This window comes from Crocuta crocuta, unplaced genomic scaffold (assembly GCF_008692635.1).
Source record: "Crocuta crocuta isolate KB4526 unplaced genomic scaffold, BGI_CrCroc_1.0 scaffold160, whole genome shotgun sequence".
Lineage (NCBI taxonomy): Eukaryota > Metazoa > Chordata > Mammalia > Carnivora > Hyaenidae > Crocuta > Crocuta crocuta.
The window spans coordinates 2,684,402-2,704,301 of record NW_027527591.1 but is presented as its reverse complement, the minus strand read 5'-3'; the positions used below and the strand labels follow the sequence as shown (position 1 = coordinate 2,704,301).

At 35.6% G+C, this 19,900-nt stretch overlaps 1 protein-coding gene across 1 annotated transcript in view; it reads left to right on the top strand.

Moving 5' to 3' along the window:
* The window catches only part of CPS1 (carbamoyl-phosphate synthase 1), a 140,315-nt gene that overhangs the window by 79,119 nt on the left and 41,296 nt on the right, over window positions 1–19,900 (top strand). Inside the window, exons 23-25 of the mRNA XM_077770982.1 lie at window positions 17,800–17,941; window positions 19,228–19,293; window positions 19,743–19,806. Of these exons, the coding sequence (XP_077627108.1) occupies window positions 17,800–17,941; window positions 19,228–19,293; window positions 19,743–19,806 (272 nt within the window). The remainder of the gene's footprint in view (window positions 1–17,799; window positions 17,942–19,227; window positions 19,294–19,742; window positions 19,807–19,900) is intronic.

The following is a 19,900-nucleotide window of genomic DNA, read 5'->3' as shown; positions in this document are numbered from 1 at the left end:
ATAGCCCCTGAACCTACCTGTCACAGTCAGTCTGTGGTACATAGAAGTCTAAAGTTGGATGGATGTCACAGCTGATGGAGTATAAGTGTGTAGGACTTGAACTTTATTGTTCTGTTTTGATTATCTTCACCATTACTCTGGACTATGCTATCTCCTGCTTTTTCACAGACCTCTAAATATCCAATGAGGCTTAGTCATCAAGGCAGATACTGCTCCAACAGTAATAATACCTCTCTATTAGCAGTTGGCATTATACAGCTGATTTACATATTGCCAGTTTGCAGAAAGTTTACAAAGATTGGTTCTTTTTCCTTTGCATTCCTCTATGGTTCACTTTGTTTCAAAATCTCAACTGTCCTAGCACTGGAAAGGCTGGCTTTAGATGTGGGCCCAGGAAAGAGCTATTTGTTTGGTGTGAGTTGAGATGGCTCCTAAATCCTCTTGCCTCAATCTATCTCTGGTGCCAATGTGCCCAGGTCCCTTTACATTCTTTTTAGGTCCCTGGGAAAATAGGCAATGGGGATTTCAGCTGGGAGAAAAGTAGAAACTTAAACATAGGACAAAATATAGAATGCTACATGTCGGTTAAGTTTCACTTGGTTCCTTTCTCACGTGGTGGAAAGAGTATAGTCTAAGGAGTGAGTCAGATAGATAGGTGTGAAGTCTTTCCCACTGTGGACTTGTGGGCATGTCATCTCCCTCACTTCTCTGGCCTCACATTCTTTCTGCTAATGTCTGCCTTATGGTTTTGTTGTGAAGCTTAAACAAATATAAATATAAAGGACACCTAGAAAATGATGGATGCTCAATGAAGTTTTCCCTCTGAAAATGAAAATGCTACTTATTATGATGAAGAGTATTTTGCGGTTTTAGATGTATACATTGAAAGACAATTTTTTAGAGTCATAATTTGCATTTGCTTATATATTTTATAATCTATCATTTCTTAACTTTCTTTATGATGCATTGTCACCTTATTTTAAAACCAGATCTGTTTTTTAAAAAAAAGAAGCAATGATAGCTAGTCATACAGATGCTATTCTTATCACAAGATCAATAACACTCCATTATGCTAATGAACAAAAATTCCCACTCTACAGTTGTTAATCATGCTAAAAATCTTCTAAAATCCAATAAACATGTTTACTAGCAGAGGATGAGAATCTCATTCAAATTGATGGCCAGTCTATGACTGGTACTTACATATAGTCATCTGAAATGAAGTTCAGAATTTGACTCTTCAATGGAATATACCCATGTATTTAGTATATATGTGAATGCCCACAGACTGGAGGGGGGAAAACAGTTATTGTAATGAGGCTGGCATTATGGAAATAACTGATGGGTTTTCCATGTCTGTGAGAAAGTGGAAATTATTGAAATTCCTTTCCTAAGGTTGGAGATGAGCATGTATCATGCTGAGGAGGATGTATGAAATCCCAGCCTTTTTTAGAGCTGAGATGTTGTACCAGTGTGAGGATAATTGGCCCAGTGCCCCTGCTGCAAGTGCCTGCTCCCATCAGAGCTCAGTTTACCATCTCTAATACATGAGCATAGCAATGGCAGCCCCCAGGAGACTTCCAGAGCAATAGCCATTTCTACCAACTTAGGTGAAAACCATCATTCAGAAAGCTTCAGCAAGAATTTCTCTTCCCCACTTGAGTTCACTGGCTTGCTCCTTTTCCTCTTAAACTGTTTATTGCTGCCCAAGGGCATGCTAGGAAAGTTGACTGTTCTAGGCAGTTCCCCAAATGTATAAGCTGGTGTAGTGACATTAATCAACCTAGAGTGGTAACCTGTTTTGCAGTGGACTTCTTTAGGTTTTGAAAAGTTTCTCTTTATTCAAAGTGATATGAATTGTATCATGTAGGAGCCCAATGCCTGATATGCATATGCATTGGGATTTGGATGTTTAATCTATTAACTACACATTACTTGATCACTTTCCAAGAAGTTTAAGAAAAGTTGAGTCTGTCAGAATTTTTAGCGGAACAGCAGCATTTACATAAGCTCTGTCCGCTGGCCTTCCACAACTGAACTATCCACATTTTAATATGTCTATTTTCCCCACACTTGCTCATCTTAACCAACACCAACTCTTTCACATGTAATGCTCCTCCCATATAGCATCTTCATAAATGCTCATGACAAGAAAAAATATACTTATTTGGATCTATTAAAAATTAGAAAAATCTCACCTGTAATCCTTTCCTCCATTAGCATATAGATAGATTCAATTTTGGTCATGCAAATAAATCTGACCTGCAGGGCAGAAGTACAAGTACCATAAATCAAATGTCAAATGTCAAATGTCTTCATCAGCTAGATTCTTCTGATATAGCTGATTCCCTTAGGTAATAAGAGAATGGATTTCGAATTCTATCTTTTAGTACAGAAACTTAAGCTTTGATTTAATCAAACAATTCTGAATGCCTTCCAAGTATAAGATAATAATCACAAAATTTATTGACTACGTATCAGTTGCTATTCTAGCTACATTATTTCATTTAATTTTTCCACGACCTAAGGATGTCAGTATTATCCTGATTTTATAAATAGTAAGCTGAGGCACAAAGATATTTAGCAATATTCCTTACTATCACATGCTAATAAATGACAGATTCGAGATCAAACCTGAGCAAGACTCCAGGGCCTAGAAAGTTTGATATTTCACCCCTGTGCTATATGTAAGTGTGTGTATATGTATATACACATATATATATGTATGGGTGTATTCACACATATAATTGTATATATTATGGTTAGAAGTGTGGAAAGGTGAATTATATAACATCTGGGGAAAATAAGTTTATGTATAATAGACACTTTTTTAAAAAAATGTTTATTTATTTCAAGAGAGAGAACTTGAGCAGGGAAGGGGCAGAGAGGTGAGGAGAGGGAGAATCCCAAGCAGGCTCCGGGTTGTTAGGGCAGAGCTCAGTGTGGGGCTCAGTTCCAAGAACCGTGAGATCATAACCTGAGCCTAAATCAAGAGTCGGATGTTTAATTGACTGAGCCACCCAGGTGCCCCTACACTTTCAATGTAGAACAGTAGTAGTCAATAAAGGGATGGCAGTCCCTTCAGTGTAAAACTAGCACATATGATAAAGTTCCCATATGTTAGTACTTAATAGACAAGCACAGGTATAAGGATCTCTCAGCTGAACCCCTTTTGCTGTAAGTAAGGAAGAAAGTAAACTATAAGAAAGCATGTTTGTGAGTAGGGACTATTTCAGGACACTATATTCCAAGCATTTTTACTTACAATATCAAGTTGGATTAGTAATTTTAGATTGAAAGACAATAATGATGCTTAAAAGCCAGCAACATGAACAGGCAAGAAAAAAATGTGAGGGTGCTAATTACCAGCTTTGAGCATGTACTTTTCTTCTGCCTGTAACTCTTTTTAATTTCTTTATTTTCTTATTTTGACTTTTGGGTGCTTTAGCTATTTCTGATTGACATATCAAAAGGAATCTGTTTTCATCCAATTTAAAAGTTTAAGAAAAGGGGCTATAGCCATTGTCATACAGTTTATACCATGTAAATATTGGAGGCTAAGATTTGGATCTATTTCTACATTAATGTCGATATAAATTTAGTTTACTATGGATTAATGTATGGAATTATGCAGAAATTCCTTTTGTCCAATATTCTATAGGCTTCATTTTCTTTACTGTTTTAATTCTGATAATATAAATATTCTCTTCCCCCTTCACTGCCACTTACTGCTATATCCAATGTAGGAAAAAAGAGTAAAGTACAGTTTTGAGGGATCCAATTTTCATCTGAACATTACTATGTTCAATGTGATAAACTGTGTCCATTGGCGAGTGCTGAAAAATCATAGGTGTGCCTATTGCTTAGGAAAACAATCCAGGGCAAACTTGGTGAGTTCCACTTGGGCATTCAAGCGCTAAATTGAGCTTAGTAAAGTTGGCCATTTCCCTGCAGCCACAAACTTCTGGCAGATGTAATAATGCAGGTGTCACCTTAGCTGGAACACTCCCTTTGAATGTCTTCTCCTACACATGTTAGTTTCTATTGACTTTTTATTTAACTTGCTCATGAGGCATGGCAACACCAGACAGGAACATTTTGTGCTTATATTTGATTAAAGTTTTTTTGGGGGGAAAAAACATCACTGAAAAGTCGCTGAAACTTACATATAAGACAGAGAAATGTCAGCACTTTACTCTCTAAAGATAATTTACATTTTCTGATAGAAAAAAATAAATAATGAACACTTTAGTCTTAAAGGATACTAGATACAGAAATAACTTAGGGAAAGAAATATATGTATTTCCTTACATATAACATATAATTAATTGCATGTTATAATTTTGATGATATTTCACCTTGACATATGCTTGTGGTACCAATGATTGTTTTCCCTACTCTAGTCTGTGGACATTCATATATATACTAAGTATGTGGGTATATAATATTTTGAATATATAATGGAACGGTGATGATTGGACATGTTAATGGAACCCATTGATTTGATTTGCAGAAAATAGGTATGTCCTGTGACCTCACTGCCAACTCACACTATCTTTCTGGGTCTCAGTTTCACTGTAGTAAAAAAAAAAAAAACTTTCCTCTTATTTTACTGGAAAGCTGTACAACTAAGATGAATATATGACACATTATGTATGAAGTGATTAACTATAAAGGAAAACAATTTTATCAGTTACTACATATTACCATTCTATGGTTTTAGTTCTTCATACCCTAAACCACTTATCTAACAAACTTCTTCAGGAATACTAAAAACTCTTACATAAACGAGTTATTTTTTTCTATGTAAAAGAGTAGTATTACTGTGGGAATTTCCATGCTTCTGTGAACTAATGCCAAAAATACATTTTAATTTTAATTCGTTTTTATGTTCCATGTGATAAGATATTGTAGGTAATGTCATAGACTTTATAGGCCTCCATTATTTTTTAAATTTTTTAATGTTTTCTTTATTTCTGAGAGAGAGAGACAGTGTGAGCAGGGGTCAGAGAGAGAGGGAGACACGGAATCTGAAGCAGGCTCCAGGCTCTGAGCTAGTCTCAGCAGAGAGCCCGACGCGGGGCTTGAACCCACGAACGGTGAGATCATGACTTGAGCCGAAGTCGGACGCTTAACCAACTGAGCCACCCAGGCACCCCTAATTTTTTAACTAATAATTTATTGGATAAGATATAATGTAAAAGCTTACATCAAATATTTAGTGTTCTGAGAATCTTAATTGAATTCACTATTTAAATAGTGTTTACATATGTATATTTTGAAAGTGTGAGAGAGAACTTGATTCTATCATGGGCAAGATAAATGCTTTACTCAAAATGTTTCTGAGTGATATTTAGTTAATTCATAAAATAAATATTATGTATTTTGTGTGTATTGATTCTTAAATGTTTGGTAGTTCAAAAATCTTAAGTTGATTTAAAATAACATATAGTCATAATTTGCATGTTTGTATCTATTAATAGTTAAGAATGATAGATTATATCCCTATGTCAATATTTCTGATCTCAGATGATGAGTTATATATTTTCTTGAGGCCATTTCTCTATATTAGGAGCTCTTACTGGACCATATGGTATTTGTTCATCTAGTCAGTCATTAATATTTATTGGGTACCTGCTATGTTCATGGCATGGTCCTAGGTCCCGTATCATTTGTCAATGGATAATTGTTAGTCATTAACCTGCCTTCATTGGGTTTGTAATCTATTTTTGAAGATTAAATATATACACATGGTTATACATAAGGCAGATGATACTGTTAACAAATCAACTAGAGGCAGGAACACAAAGCTGGGAAAATTAAATGGAGGTTAAAAATAAAAGTTCTAAGACCTTTGCATAAGTTTTCTCATGTAAGTATCAATTTAAGGTTTCCTAGAAGGTGTGCATCCCTCCCTCATATTTTATAAATGAAACAATGGCTCAGATGTTTAAGTAAACTTTTCAAGATTTCAGAGCTAGTACATATTGGAGCCAGGATTTAAATTCAGGACTTTCAGAATCCAGGAACAGCATATATCACAAAATATATGCTTCAATATATTCCAGTGCCACAGAAGCCAAGGAAAGAGAGATTTTTAACACAAAACAAAAATAGGAAGCCAACTTTCAACAATATTGCAGGGTTCAGAGAGAGCAGAGAGGGAGAGAATTGAGTGAGTCCACCAAATTTGATGTCCCGGAGGAAGGATCAGGAACTAGTCTATAAGGACTGAATATGCAAGAAGAAAGAGGTAGCAGGTAAATGGATGAATTTTACTTAGGAAGTAACAAATCGTGTTTGCTCTTCTCTTGTTATATTTGTTACATTTCATAAAAATGCAAATCTTACTATAAAGAAATCAAGTCTATGAACAGAAATTAAAGTGGATATTATCAGCAATTGTTCAATGTAAGTAGTAGTTGGAACCACACAGTTTCATTTCATTGTTTTGTAATTATTTGATGCATGCTAGTAATATCCTCCAATTAAATTGTAAATTCCATCACAGCAAGTTGCAAATATCATAATGTCTTAATAGACTTTTATTATAGATTTTTCTTATGAGCTTTTGCTGATTTGTGTGAACAAAGAATAAAGTTCACTATGCTAAGTTATATCAGCAGCTCTGAAACAGATATGAATGGCTTCCAATTCTTTATTGATTATATATTTTCTTCATTATTGACATATGATATCTTCTAACGGGTAAATACTCAAAAATACCAGGGCACCTGGGTGGCTCTGTCAGTTAAGTGTCGAACTTTGCCTCAGGTCATGATCTCAGAGTTCATGAGTTCGAGCCCTGCATCAGGCTCAGTACTGACAGCTCAGACCCTGGAGCCTGCTTCAGTTTCTATGTCTCCCTTTATCTCAGCCCCTCCCTCACTTGTGCTCTGTCTGTCTCTGTCTCTGTCTCTCTCTCAAAAATAAACATTAAAAAAATTTTTAAAGATTACAAAAATATTTGTGTGATAATATTCCCATAAATAAGTGAATAAATATTCTTGGTAGAAAGTGAAAATCAGATTTCTTAGTCAAGGCAAAGAAGGGAAATTGGAGTATAGGAAAATGTGTTTATAATTCCTAGCTGCTCCAAGAAACCCACAAAATGACGACCTGAAAAACATATAGTCTAAAATATAAACTCACTGTGTTGGGAGACATTGTAAATCAGCATCTTTACACTTTCCTTCTTTTAAGTGACTATATATCTACTGTTTAGGTAGCAAGACTTTGAATAAACTGTTTTCTAATAACAGGAGATTTATCTAAATGTTTTATATTATCAGATAGAGATTCTGTGTACTGGAAGCATTATAATTCCTATCTAGGCATTAAAAAACCTCTATTGCCTATTGAGAACAGGCCAAATTTTTTTAAATTCCTTTTTTAAATTTATTTTTTAATTTACACCCAAGCTAGTTAGCATATAGCAGGCCAAAATTTTTATATCTTTTATTAAAAACAAAAACTATCCAGGTTTTCAAGATTGCAGATGTTTTTTAAAAATTTTGTGTGAAATATTCACAAGTATTTACAATTGCAGTGAAGGTTTTAATTTAAATAACCAGCAAGAAGTTTAAGGCAAAAAAAATAGAGACTTGCAATATTTATAATACAGAGATCTGTATTTCTCTGGTGACCTTAAAATGCATTTCTGTTACAATACAGGTAGAAAATATCACTATTCTATTTTTGTGGATGGTGAAACTGAGTCACATTGAGGTGTGTGTCATAGTATATGTCACATCAGTCAGGGGAAAGCAAGGAATCTAGCCCAGGGCTTCTGCCTGCGGTTCTAATCACTAACCCTTTTCAAAAGCTTCTTTTTAGAGATATGACTTGTAAATCAGACAGCTGGAGATCACTTCCTCCTTAGCTGTCAAGTTGTGAGCTGTGTGTTTTCCTCTCTGAATTGTTGACCTCACTTAGAGCAGAAGCTTTGTAAGAGATGTGCCCTTCTCTGGAACTCTTGTGGGGAAAACACAGGGGCCTGGCAAGGAGAAACCCCTGGTGAGTCACCTTTAAAAGATATAAACAGAATTTTCAAGGATATGGAGAACCGGGACAAGGGTTTTCCCTTTCCATTTTGCTATATTTCAAATAAAAGACAGTATACATATGCATACATACATATCCATTTAATTTTTCTTTAAATAAGATATAAACAGCTTATCCTTCCTGTTAATGCATGTCAGTAAAAAGCTCCTGAAGCATACAATGGAAATTACATTTACACAAAATAATCTACCTCTTCTGTAGTTATAGAAGCTAGATAATCACTCACCGACCCCCAGAATTTTTCCACCTGCTCTTCATACCTGAAATGTCTTTATGGAGGCATTAAGCCTCTGAGTTAGCCCTTGAAGGTGAAGTACGTGATTACTGACCTGAGGAGCACAGAGTGGTGGCCATCTTCCTGACAGGAGAGAAAATGTTCGGGTGCACATGTTCCCAGAAGATCAGCTGTGATTTGCAAGGAATACAGAGTATGGTGGCACTTGTCACCTCAAGGTATTGATATAGGAATGTTGCAGAGGAGGGAAACGTCTGTGAAACGCTGAGGTGCTGGGGCCAAATTTAGATGACTTAGTTTTGTTCTGATTAACTGCTCTTCCTGCTTTTCCCCCTCCTTCACTTCTTCTTTCTCCTCTTGTGCCAGGTCTCCCACCTCTTCTTCACCCCTGGCTTTTGCATTTACACTTAACCGACTGAACCACCCAGGCGCCTCATGGCTTTTGCATTTATGAAGCACTTACTACCTGCTTGGCATGGTGCCAGCACTTCACGTGTTTATCATTTCATCTGATTGATGTGATTTTTTTCTCAGTAAAGTTGGAACCTGACTCTAGATTTGGCCAGTGATATTTATCTAAGGTTGAAATAGGCAGTGTTTGCCTATTAAACATAATGATAATAATGTAACGGCCATCACATCAGTATTAACATGGCCATGGTGGTATTACAAATCCCACCTCAAGCCCTACCCTACCTCCTAGTCTTTAGCTGTTGGACCCATTTAATTGACCATTCTTCTCTCTAGGCAGCTTGAAGGGAGAGCAACTCAATTTGCTCTTGAGTACATTCACTAGCATGAACTAAATGAGAATTTTTGCTGTCATGGGTGTTAATGTTTATTTTTATGTCTTCTTCTGAAATACACTCAGTGATAAAGGTTTTTGATTTCCACATAGGTAGTAATCCCCAAATTAACATAGATCTAATGTGACATGTCATCAGGAATTTATTTCTAGAACTTTCCCACACCTTTCTAGAAAGGACTTCCATTTTCCCCATTTCTAGAAGAGGCTTTTTTGCTCATTAAGAACAAGAAAAATTTGATCAAAAATTATTTCCATGTATGTTACATTTAGCAAGAAGACCAAATCTGTGCAGTATTTATTGGTAGGTAGGCTTCAGTTAAGTGATTCATTTTAATTAGATTCTAAGTAATAGTTTCTAGAAGTCAAAGGAAGTTAAATATTGAAAGTTATACACTTGTTATGTGGAACAACACATATGGTAGTTGGAAAGCTATTCTATGGAAACGTGACTTGCTTTAAACAAAGATAATGGAGAGACTTTAAAATAAAGGGCTTTCAAATAAATTTATTTGTGAGATAACAGATTTTCAAACATCAAAGAATGCTTATTCAATCTCAGTTTTCTACTGAGGCTTTGTACAACATTTATTTTTGTCTGTTGGATTTGAATTCTAGACATATAAGAAACTTACATTTACGGGAAAAACCAGGATTTTGCTTACTGTATACATCTTCTTAATTTTGGGGAAAGAATATATTGAATGGATTTCAAATTACAAGTAAATGTATTAACCAGAAATAACAGAAGCAATATTCCATAATATGCACTTCTCCCTTTAGTTCAATCTGATCAGTGGAAAGCTGTTTGATTAATAAAAGGATGCTTTTGTGAACATAACAGAACACTTTTTAAAAAATTATTCGTAACATTTATTTATATTTGAGAAAGAGAGAGAGAGAGCACAAGCAGGGGAGGGGCAGAGAGGGAGACACAGAATTGGAAGCAGACTTCTCAGAGCCCCACACGGGGCTTGAACCCACAAAGCATGAGATCATGACCTGAGCCAAAGTCGGATGCTTAACTGACCGAGCCACCCAGGTGCCCCAGAACACTTTTTTTAAAAAACAAAACAAAACAACAAACCTTTTTTTAATGTTTATTTTTGAGAAAGAGAGAGACCGACAGAGACAGAGAGTGAGTGGGGGAAGGGCAGAGAGAGAGGGAGACACAGAATTGGAAACAGGTTCCATCCTCTGAGCTATTAGCACAGAGCCTAGCATGGGGCTTGAACTCACAAACCCTGAGATCATGGTCTGAACTGAAGGTATTTAACTGACTGAGCCACCCAGGTACCCCAGAACACTTTCTTATATGCTAAATAGTCATGACTTACTACTGTGATAGGGTAGTTTCCATTTATTTTTCATCATTTCATCCAAATCCATTGCAGAGAAAATGAATCACAGCATTGTCCACTGGGAATCACTGAGATATAAATGTGATTTATTGTGACTCAAGAATTACAATAAACCTATATTAGGTCATTGTCCCCATTATTATTACTCGATATTCATAGAGTATAATCATGATATTATAGTCAGTAGTGTATAAGTGGTCTGATCAGATTGAAAGTAATATCACAATATTTCTGGACTATTGGGGTCACTAAAGATGTATAAAAAAAGTGAACATAAGATTCATAAATTAAAAATTGTTTACTTAAAAATATCTATGGTATCAATTGCTCATAAGCTTTTCCTCTTTGTGTGATTTTGTTGTTTTTAGTAGCCTTTAAGGTGAAATGCAGTTTTAAGTGTATCGTCCTTTGAAAATCAACATGTGTACTAGTGTAGCGTTATTAGTAGTGCTAGGGGGACCCAGATCCTAATAGATCATTTTCATGATGGCGTACTTTCCACATGAGCATTGGATCCAAGTATTGTTTGTCCTGTAGATGAGAGGTAAAGATCAAGGTTTTCTTTAATTTCTCCAAATACCTCACTGCTGTACAGAAACATAGCACAGTGCTTTCAAAAATTAGGAGAAAATTACAGCATTTACCCAATTGCCTAGGTTTCATCCTTTTGCTTTTCTAAACACTACTGCTGCTTTTGAAAAAAAAGTCTTTTGCATTTCTTTTAAGGAAAGAGGTAACAACCTGTCTCTTTGAAAGAAAAGATGAGAAGACAAATAACTTTGCAATCCCCTGATTGCATGATTGTGATTGTGGCTTGGTCTTGAACCTGTGAAATGCCAAAAATAACCCGTGAAGCCATATAAAAGCAGGGGAGATGCTGATATGAAGGTGTTGGGGCAGAGAACATGTATCTTAACTCAGTTCTCTGTCCTTTGTAAAGCAGGTGTCATTACGGAGCCATCAGGCCCTAGTGCTTTTCTCAGCTTCTGCCTTTTAGGGGATTTTTAAAAAGAAGATAATAATACAATCGCAAGCCCATCCCATAATTGTAGGCCAAGCGGAGTGCTCATTTTCACATTAGAGCTTGTGCAATCTGGAGGGAAATTTGTTTAGTATTACTTGTGAGTTGGTGGATCAGATAAAAGCCAGTCAAGTGGAAGAGAGGACTGTGTGAAGTGTGCCGGGCCCCCTGGTAATTGTGATGCTGCAGGCGTTTCACCAGTCAGTTAATAGATTTCCCCAGCTCCTCTATGCCAGGTGAAAATTTCCTCATTAAGGGGAATTTATTCCATTTCCTTTTATCATTTATTATTGAAGACTAAGTGTGAGTGGAGGAAGTTTCGGAGATGACAGGATAGAATTTTAAACAACAACAACAACAACAACAACATCTACGTTGGAAGTCAGAGAAAGAGAGAGGGAGAGAGAGGAGAAAGGCTCATATTGTTTATACAACCAGAGAACACACCAGAGACTTCCTGCAGTAGAGGCTGAGCCATGCTGTCTCACCACTAAAAGATTATGGCAGGGAGTGTAAAAGTCTGATCATCTGTTTTGAAGATATTCTTCCTCCTCCAAAATTTCAGAACTGTCATTTTGTGCTGCTAAGTCGAGAGAAACTAGATATTATGAAAAGGCCAGCATCACAGCTATTTGGGGTTTCTTTGTTTTATTGTTTAGATGCTATTATGCAATGATCAAAGTGTAACCTTTGAAGAGTTTGCCCTTGAACTCTGAAGGCAAGGGAAGCTGGGAGGGGAAAGATGAGTTATATAGGTAGCGCACTTTAGAGGACACAGTGAAGATAAACACAAACATACTAGTACACACAAATACATACCTAATAATAGGATAATTTATTGTGCACATTTTAAAACTGTGTGCTTTTGTGAACTGTGCTCCATTCAGTTGATCACATTTCTTGCCTGGTATAATGCTCCCTTGATTTACAGTGTAGTATAAATGGAGCATTCCCTATTGAGGCTTCAAGAGACAGTCTTGAATTACAAATTCAGCATTTATATTTCTTTCAGTAATTATTCTATTTTGAGTTTGTTCCAAATTAAGGTTTTTATTTTCCTTTTGAAAAACAGAAATATTATAGCTCTGTCTCACTGAAATAAGCCTTCATCTAACTTGATTTTTTAAAAAAAATCTCGCTCTGATGGAAGTTCTTTTTAGCAGGCAAAATGGAGGACAGCCCAATATGGGCAGATAAAGATGAGACACGTGTATCTGAATCTCCACATTGTTAAATGAGCTTTATGTTCACTTAAGATTATTCATCTTGCATTTGACTCTGAAGAGGTTTAACCTTATCTAAATCACTGGCCCAAAGCTAATGAATCGTGTCTTAAAACTGTCTCTTCTTTTATTTTATTATAATGGGACTCAAAATAAAATTTTGGATCAGAACAATTAGGGAATAAAGTCAATTTTCTTCCATATGTAATGACATGCCAGCCAGCTTTGTGTTATGCAAAAGCAGTAGAGAAAGTGAATGAGGGAAATATAGACAGAGAAGCAAACTGCTTCCTGTCTTGGAGTTCTGCGTACCCAATAGTATTAGGGTAGCATAGAGTGTGATTGTCTTTGTGATTACCATGGTGGATCAGAATCAACATGTATTTTCTCAGTGAGGATTGGGAAGTGCTTTGCACTATTTCAGGAACATGGCTAAAGAGTAGAAATTGATAACCAGAGAGATTATAAATAAAATACTATAGAAGATATATCACTTTGAATTTCATATGGACATACCTACCCAATATTTGCATTCAAATGAAGATAGCTGAACACGATTATATTCATATGCTATTCCAATTTAATACACCCTGATTTTTAAGAAGTTTCAAAACATCATAGCATGTTATTGATCTAGCTGTTTGAATATTGAGCAAAAGTTAAAGCTGTTTTGGGCTAACCAAGAAAATATTCTGGGAATCAGCTTCTGAGCTGAGCTTACAACATGCATTCTGCAAATTTAACTTCCTATATGTTTTTGGAAATCTCACTGGGTATGAATTGAGGGGGCGCCTACGGAGAAGTAGTTTTCAGCCCCATTCCAAAATTCTATCATTTGTGATTCATTATTCTGTGTTGCTGTTGCTTTTCTCGGGCATCCCCTTTAAATAATGAAAACTCTCTGGGGTGGGGATTCTATGGGGAGCAGTAATGATAGAGTCAGTCTTGTGACAGATAGCTGTGTTGTTTTTTGGGGTTTTTATTTATTTTTTTTGCCAGCAGAGATGAGCACAGAATTAATTTACTTTTTTATGCACAAAGCCAATTCCATCAATCAGTCTTCCTTTTGCTTTTTTCTCTCTTTTTATTTACTTGTTGGTAAGAGTCCAATTTTATATGGTGAGTGGAAGAGGAAGACTGCATATTTGCTGGAGATTTCTCTGTATGCTCTCTTGGACTCTTTTGGTGGAAAAGAGTAAGGGGAATTATGCATATTTCAGTAATAAAAAAGACTGCATTGCTGAATGTGGACAAAAGAAATGCAAATTTATTTCATCCCTAATAGAAATGTGAGGAATCTAAATGGTTTCTTTTTTTGTTTGTTTAATACCATTATTTATAGTTTTCATTTAAAGTAATACAGCAACTTTTGAAGAATTGACTGATATTCTGTATAAGAAGACATAAAAATAAATCTTTCAAGACAAGGGGAAAAAATAGAAAAACATGACCAAAGGAGCTAAAGATAAATATATTACTTTTGGTTATCTTTAGACTTGAAGAACTTGCATTTTTGCTAGTCCATAGTCATAATCACAGGTGTGACACCTCTTTTTAAGTCATGTTTCCCAAGTGTGTCTGGACTCTTGCTATTCAGGGTTAGGATTTAGTCATTTAAGTTAGTGTGGTTGTTGATATAGTAACATAGTATGGGGTTTGCTTCAAATAGTTACTGGTATAATGAGGAAATGTCTTACTGAAGATCTTTTTATTCTTAAGTTTTTTTTTACTGCCATCTCACAATTATGGGAAAATGCCACTAGCAAGCACCCAGAAAAATCTAAGGGTAAATATTGGCTTAATGTGATATGTACAACATTTCTCCATCTAACTCAATTTTTAACAAAATTGCAGATCACAGAGCAAATGTGTAGCCTTTCACCACACAGGTAAACATTAATATGATTTATCTTTTGCAAAACTCACAATTAAATATATTTATTTAAAAAGAACATCATGCATAGTTCTAATTTAGAAAATAGCTTATTTATCAAGCACTTCCACTTTGAGGCTGAATGCACACTTGCACGTAAACAGATGAGCAATTGATTTCGGAACATAATCTTGGCAAGAAAAGTGAAAATATATGTTTCCAAAGCAAATAGCAACAAACAAATTATTCTTCACTTTTGTCTCAAAATGGTTTCTTTTTTGCAATGACTAAAGATAAACACCAGAAACTTGGCTATTCTCAAAAGCCCTCAAGAGCTCGACAGTCATCTCTTAGGTAAGGCCTTTGTAGACTTCTCCAGTGATGGCTGGGACCATTCCCTCCAAGCCACAGCCTTCTCATCTATACATTTCTCAATGACACCTCTCACCGTGCAGACACATCTATGGCTATTTGTTTGCCTCCTAATATTTCCTGATCTCTCTGAATGTAGAGATTCGATACTTTATCGCTCCATCATTAAAGTAGGTAGCACAGAGCCCGAGACACAGCACATGTTCACTAAGTGTTAAGGCACTAACATAAGAATGACAATGAATGTTGCCTTGCCTTCACCATTCATGACTTTCTCCTAACTACAAATCCTCCATATGTTTTCTATACCTGCTGTGCCAGTCGTCGCGGTCTCAAATTATTGCAGACGCAGTTGCTCTTGCCTATAGTTTATCTGTCAACTCCTTTATCCATATAAAGCTGAACTCTCTTTTTGGCTCTGTTCTCATCCCTCTACTGCCATAGTATTTCTCAACCACATCCACTGACGCTGTTATCTTTTTACTCTGACCTCACATTGCACCACATAGCTTATCTCTTCATAAAAGGTTTTGAATTATTCTCTATCATTCCAGTGTCTCAGATATTGTTTGTATCTTCATGAGCAGCAATGACTAGTAGAGATTTGTGATAATAAAATATCCTATAATCTGTACCATCCAATACAGTCACCACTAGCCATGTATAGCTATTGAACACTTGAAATCCGGGTAGTGCAACTGTGACTCTAAATGTTAATTTAAAATTTTAAAAATTAATTAACATTTAAATTTAAATAGTCACATGTGGCTAGTTGCTACCATATTGGACAGCATAGTCATAGAACATGAAGCACAATGCTTGCCACACATAGTAAGTGACTTAGAATAATCAGATTATAATCAAGAATTTGACAGGAAAATGTGTTGCTTGGGAGAGTGTTTATCAAACACTTAAGAAGATGAAAAAATCAAAATGGGAATAGAAAAGGGAGGCTTTAAATTTATTGGGAGAAATAATTAATTAACTTGAGATATAGAAGGTAAATTAAGGGCAAAGGAAAAAGCAAATTGAGGAGGACTAGACATAGCTACAAAAATTCGAGCTAATACTGATATTCAACAGCCAGAGAAATAGCTATTAAATATGCCAGCTTGATTCTCTCTTCTCTAATCTATACTCAGAGGATGAATTAGTTAAAGAAGTTTGAAGAATAGAATGAACAAAATTCAGTAGATTTAATTCAGCTACATACTATTAGCAGAATTTCAATGAAAATATTTTATTTACTATTAGATCTTTTGGGAACATACCATTATATTTTAATTTCATTGTATTGACTATCAAAATGTTGTAATTGAATTTTATTGTATTGACTGTTGCTTGAAATAGCTGACCCATAACTAAGTTACTTAGGTATACTTTTAAAGAAGTATTTTATTATTCTGTACCTTAGTTCTTTACAAATCATTTTTGTACACTTTGAATTATAGTTATAAGATGATTTCAATAACTTATAACTCCTATAAAAGCTATGGGAGTCCAGTTTCCCTGTATAGCTATAAGATGTCCAGTATAGTTATAAGATGATTTCAATAACAATAACTCTTATAAAAGCTATAGGAGTCCAGTTTCCCTTCTTTATTCAATAAATATTTATTGAGTGCTGTCTGGGGGCCAGTCTGCTGATCAGTGGGAATGATCTGGTAAATGAGCCAAATGTATTCTCTGTCATCATGGAATGTAAATCCAGCATAAAAAAAGTCTGGGTGGTGAATAAAAGCTAAGAAACATAAAAAATATTGGTGATATTGATGTGCAAAACAGTATGGTTCCAACTATGCTTCTGGCTCCAAGCAAATGAATCAGTGAAGAGTCCAAAAAGATGAGTGGATGAGAACAAACTGAGAAGTCTTCATAGATGAAACTTGGCTTTAGTTCACCTATAAAGAATGGCTGGGAGTTGGAGAGCAGTAGAGTAGGTAATAGGAATGTCAAAGGCACTGTAAGTGAGAGAAACAACACAAATACGGTCTATACAATGGAAATGAGCATCAGGAAAGTAAGGAGACAAATCTAACTTGGGCGGGAAATAATCATAAAACCAGAAAACTATCTTGTCAACGTAGACAGATAGGTGATATTAGTAAAGAGAGGCAGTTTATGGAAAGAATACCCAGTTTGATGCATTGTTGGGATGCCCAGGTGGAGGTGGATTCTCAAAGATCCTAGACATAAAGACCTGGAGCATCAGTCAGGGATTAAAGAAGGAGATACAGATTTGGGAATTATTAACTACTTATACTGCTGGAACCAATGATAGTGGTTAAGTTTAGAGGGAGACAGAAGGTAGAAGACCTTTAGTGTTAAATCAAGTAGAAAAATATAGAAACTTGGGGTGGGGACAAAAAACCCCAAAAAACAGTAAGTCATTTTTGTGAATAATAAAGTAGGGAGAGAAGCAACTTACTCAAGCCAGAGGAAGACATCTTTAAAGAATGAAACATTAAGCAGGACATTTGCTGACAGGTTAAGGAGATGAAACTTGAGAAAAGCCTCTTGAATTTAGTCAGAAGAAGGTCCGTGATTATTTTGAAAGAGGAAATTCATTCAGACAGGAAACACAGAAGTCATTTTCTGGAAATAAGAGAAGAGTGTGCAAGGGTGTAAAAGTAGGAAACCACATGTTTGAAAAGGTCAGCATTGAAAATACCAGATTTCTAGAGGCTAGAAGATTTAGTGGGTTATTTACTTATATATGTTTAAAAGATCTTAACACTTTGAAGATGGAAAATAAGGAGGCTTTGGTGTTTTTGAAGTCAAACAGTTCACTAGTCCTTACTGTGTTTGTTCTAAACTTGAATCTCTCTTTTTCATTAACTCCTAGTGAGTCCATTACAGAAGAAACCCTGAAAAAGGCAAAAGAGATCGGGTTCTCAGACAAGCAGATTTCAAAATGCCTTGGGCTGACTGAGGCCCAGACAAGGGAGCTGAGGCTAAAGAAAAATATCCACCCTTGGGTTAAACAGGTAAACATTTCCTCACAAGGTGAAATGTGGGCACCAATGCATAGAGCCATTACCAGGATAAAGAAGGGTGGAATTCAAAAGTGATTCTACATGTCCAGTTGATGCCCATGATGCCACCAATTTTATTCAGCACAGGTTTGATTTAAGCTTAAAAGGGAAAGGTTGAAGGGGCACTGGGACATAAGTGTTAGAGTGAGTACATGGTTTTCTCTGCCTAAATGAAAAAAAAATCAAAATGACCTTTCCTTTACTTTTTGACCCATGTGCAGATATATCTGCAATAAGATAAATCCTTAGTGTAATAGAAGGACTTGAAATACCCTAGCATGGTGGCTGACCTCTTAAAAAGAATAGTTATCTCTTTTGGCACTAACTTTTTACAGGGTAATACTTTATTTTAAGTGCCCCATCATTATGGTTCATTTAGTATTCATTGTGATAGGGTTGGGCATAATGAGCTCATCTAGTATTCATGACAATCACACAAGAACTTTCATAGGTGTACCATTGTGATTTTTTTGGACTTTAGTAGAAGGATGCCTTGCCTTAAAGTACCACCAGCTGGTTTTTGTCCTTTAAAATCATTGACTTTTCTCCATGTACTCGGGGGAGCACATGCCTTTGGTCTCAGGCTTGATGCTGAATATTTTCTATTCAGCAATTATCTTTCTTCCTTCTCACCTGCCTTACACTAGCGTGCCCTGTTGGCCCTGAATTCTTGCTCACTAAGCTGAGCTCCTGGCCTTTGAGAGCTGAATTGATTTACTTTTTCCAAATATGTTCAATGAGACCTTGTCCCCATCCCCTCTTCCCCATGCTTTATGGTATTTATGTCATTCCATTGCTCAGTGCCACTGGTAACTTAAATTCTATGCATTAATTTGCAAACCAAGAAGACATTCTTACATATAGGTCATTTTGCTCTGATTTGAGCTGCTTTAGATAGCTGTCTGGGTAAATCTTCCTAGTAACCAGTTGACTATATGACCATTCTGTTACGTATGTGAGAAGTGCTACTATAACGAATCAATGATGCTCTGGGGTGTGTATTGTCATTTATTGCCCAAGTGATAACTAGATTATATCATTGTTCCTCCACCCCCATCTATTTTCAGAATTTGTAAGTAATTGAATTGTACTTACCTTTTTATTGTTTTTATATTTGACAGTAAGAGGTCTTAAAGGAATATGAATGCAGCACAAATTGTTTTATTCTTGAAAAAATATAACAAAGGGAATAAAATCCCTACTTATTTATTTACTTACTTATTTATATTTTCTTGCAGATTGATACACTGGCTGCAGAATACCCATCAGTAACAAACTACCTCTATGTTACCTACAATGGTCAGGTAGGAACTCTAAATTGCTGTATGCAGAAAGCTCTAGATTTAGTAAATGGTCAACATGGGGGAATACACATTTTTGTGTTTTTGTTTATCTAGAAATCCTGGTGATAAACATGATATTATGTAGGTCAGATGTGTCAATGTATTTCTATACTGACTTTTCAGAACTGCCTTAAGATGGTGAAATAAAACAAATAAAACTATAATAAGAATAATGGTTACCTGAACATACAGTGGTGGTGTGTTCTCATAGATATTTAATTAAAATATATTGAAGTTATTTTTTTGTGAATAAGTAGAACTTATACTTTATACTTATGGGTTCCCAGACACTAATAGAGTATACATGTCAATAAGAGAAAGGATGAAAAAGATACACTCAGTGACAGGACAAAGAGTTTAATTAGATTGAAGAATAACACATAATAATTTCTGTCTTTATTTTTCCACAGGAGCATGATATCAATTTTGATGACCATGGAATGATGGTGTTAGGCTGTGGTCCATATCACATTGGTAAAGTGATAACTTATATTTACATAGGACTTTACAGTTTATATAGTACATTTCACACATGTTAATCCTATTATTCCAAGAACCATGTAAAATA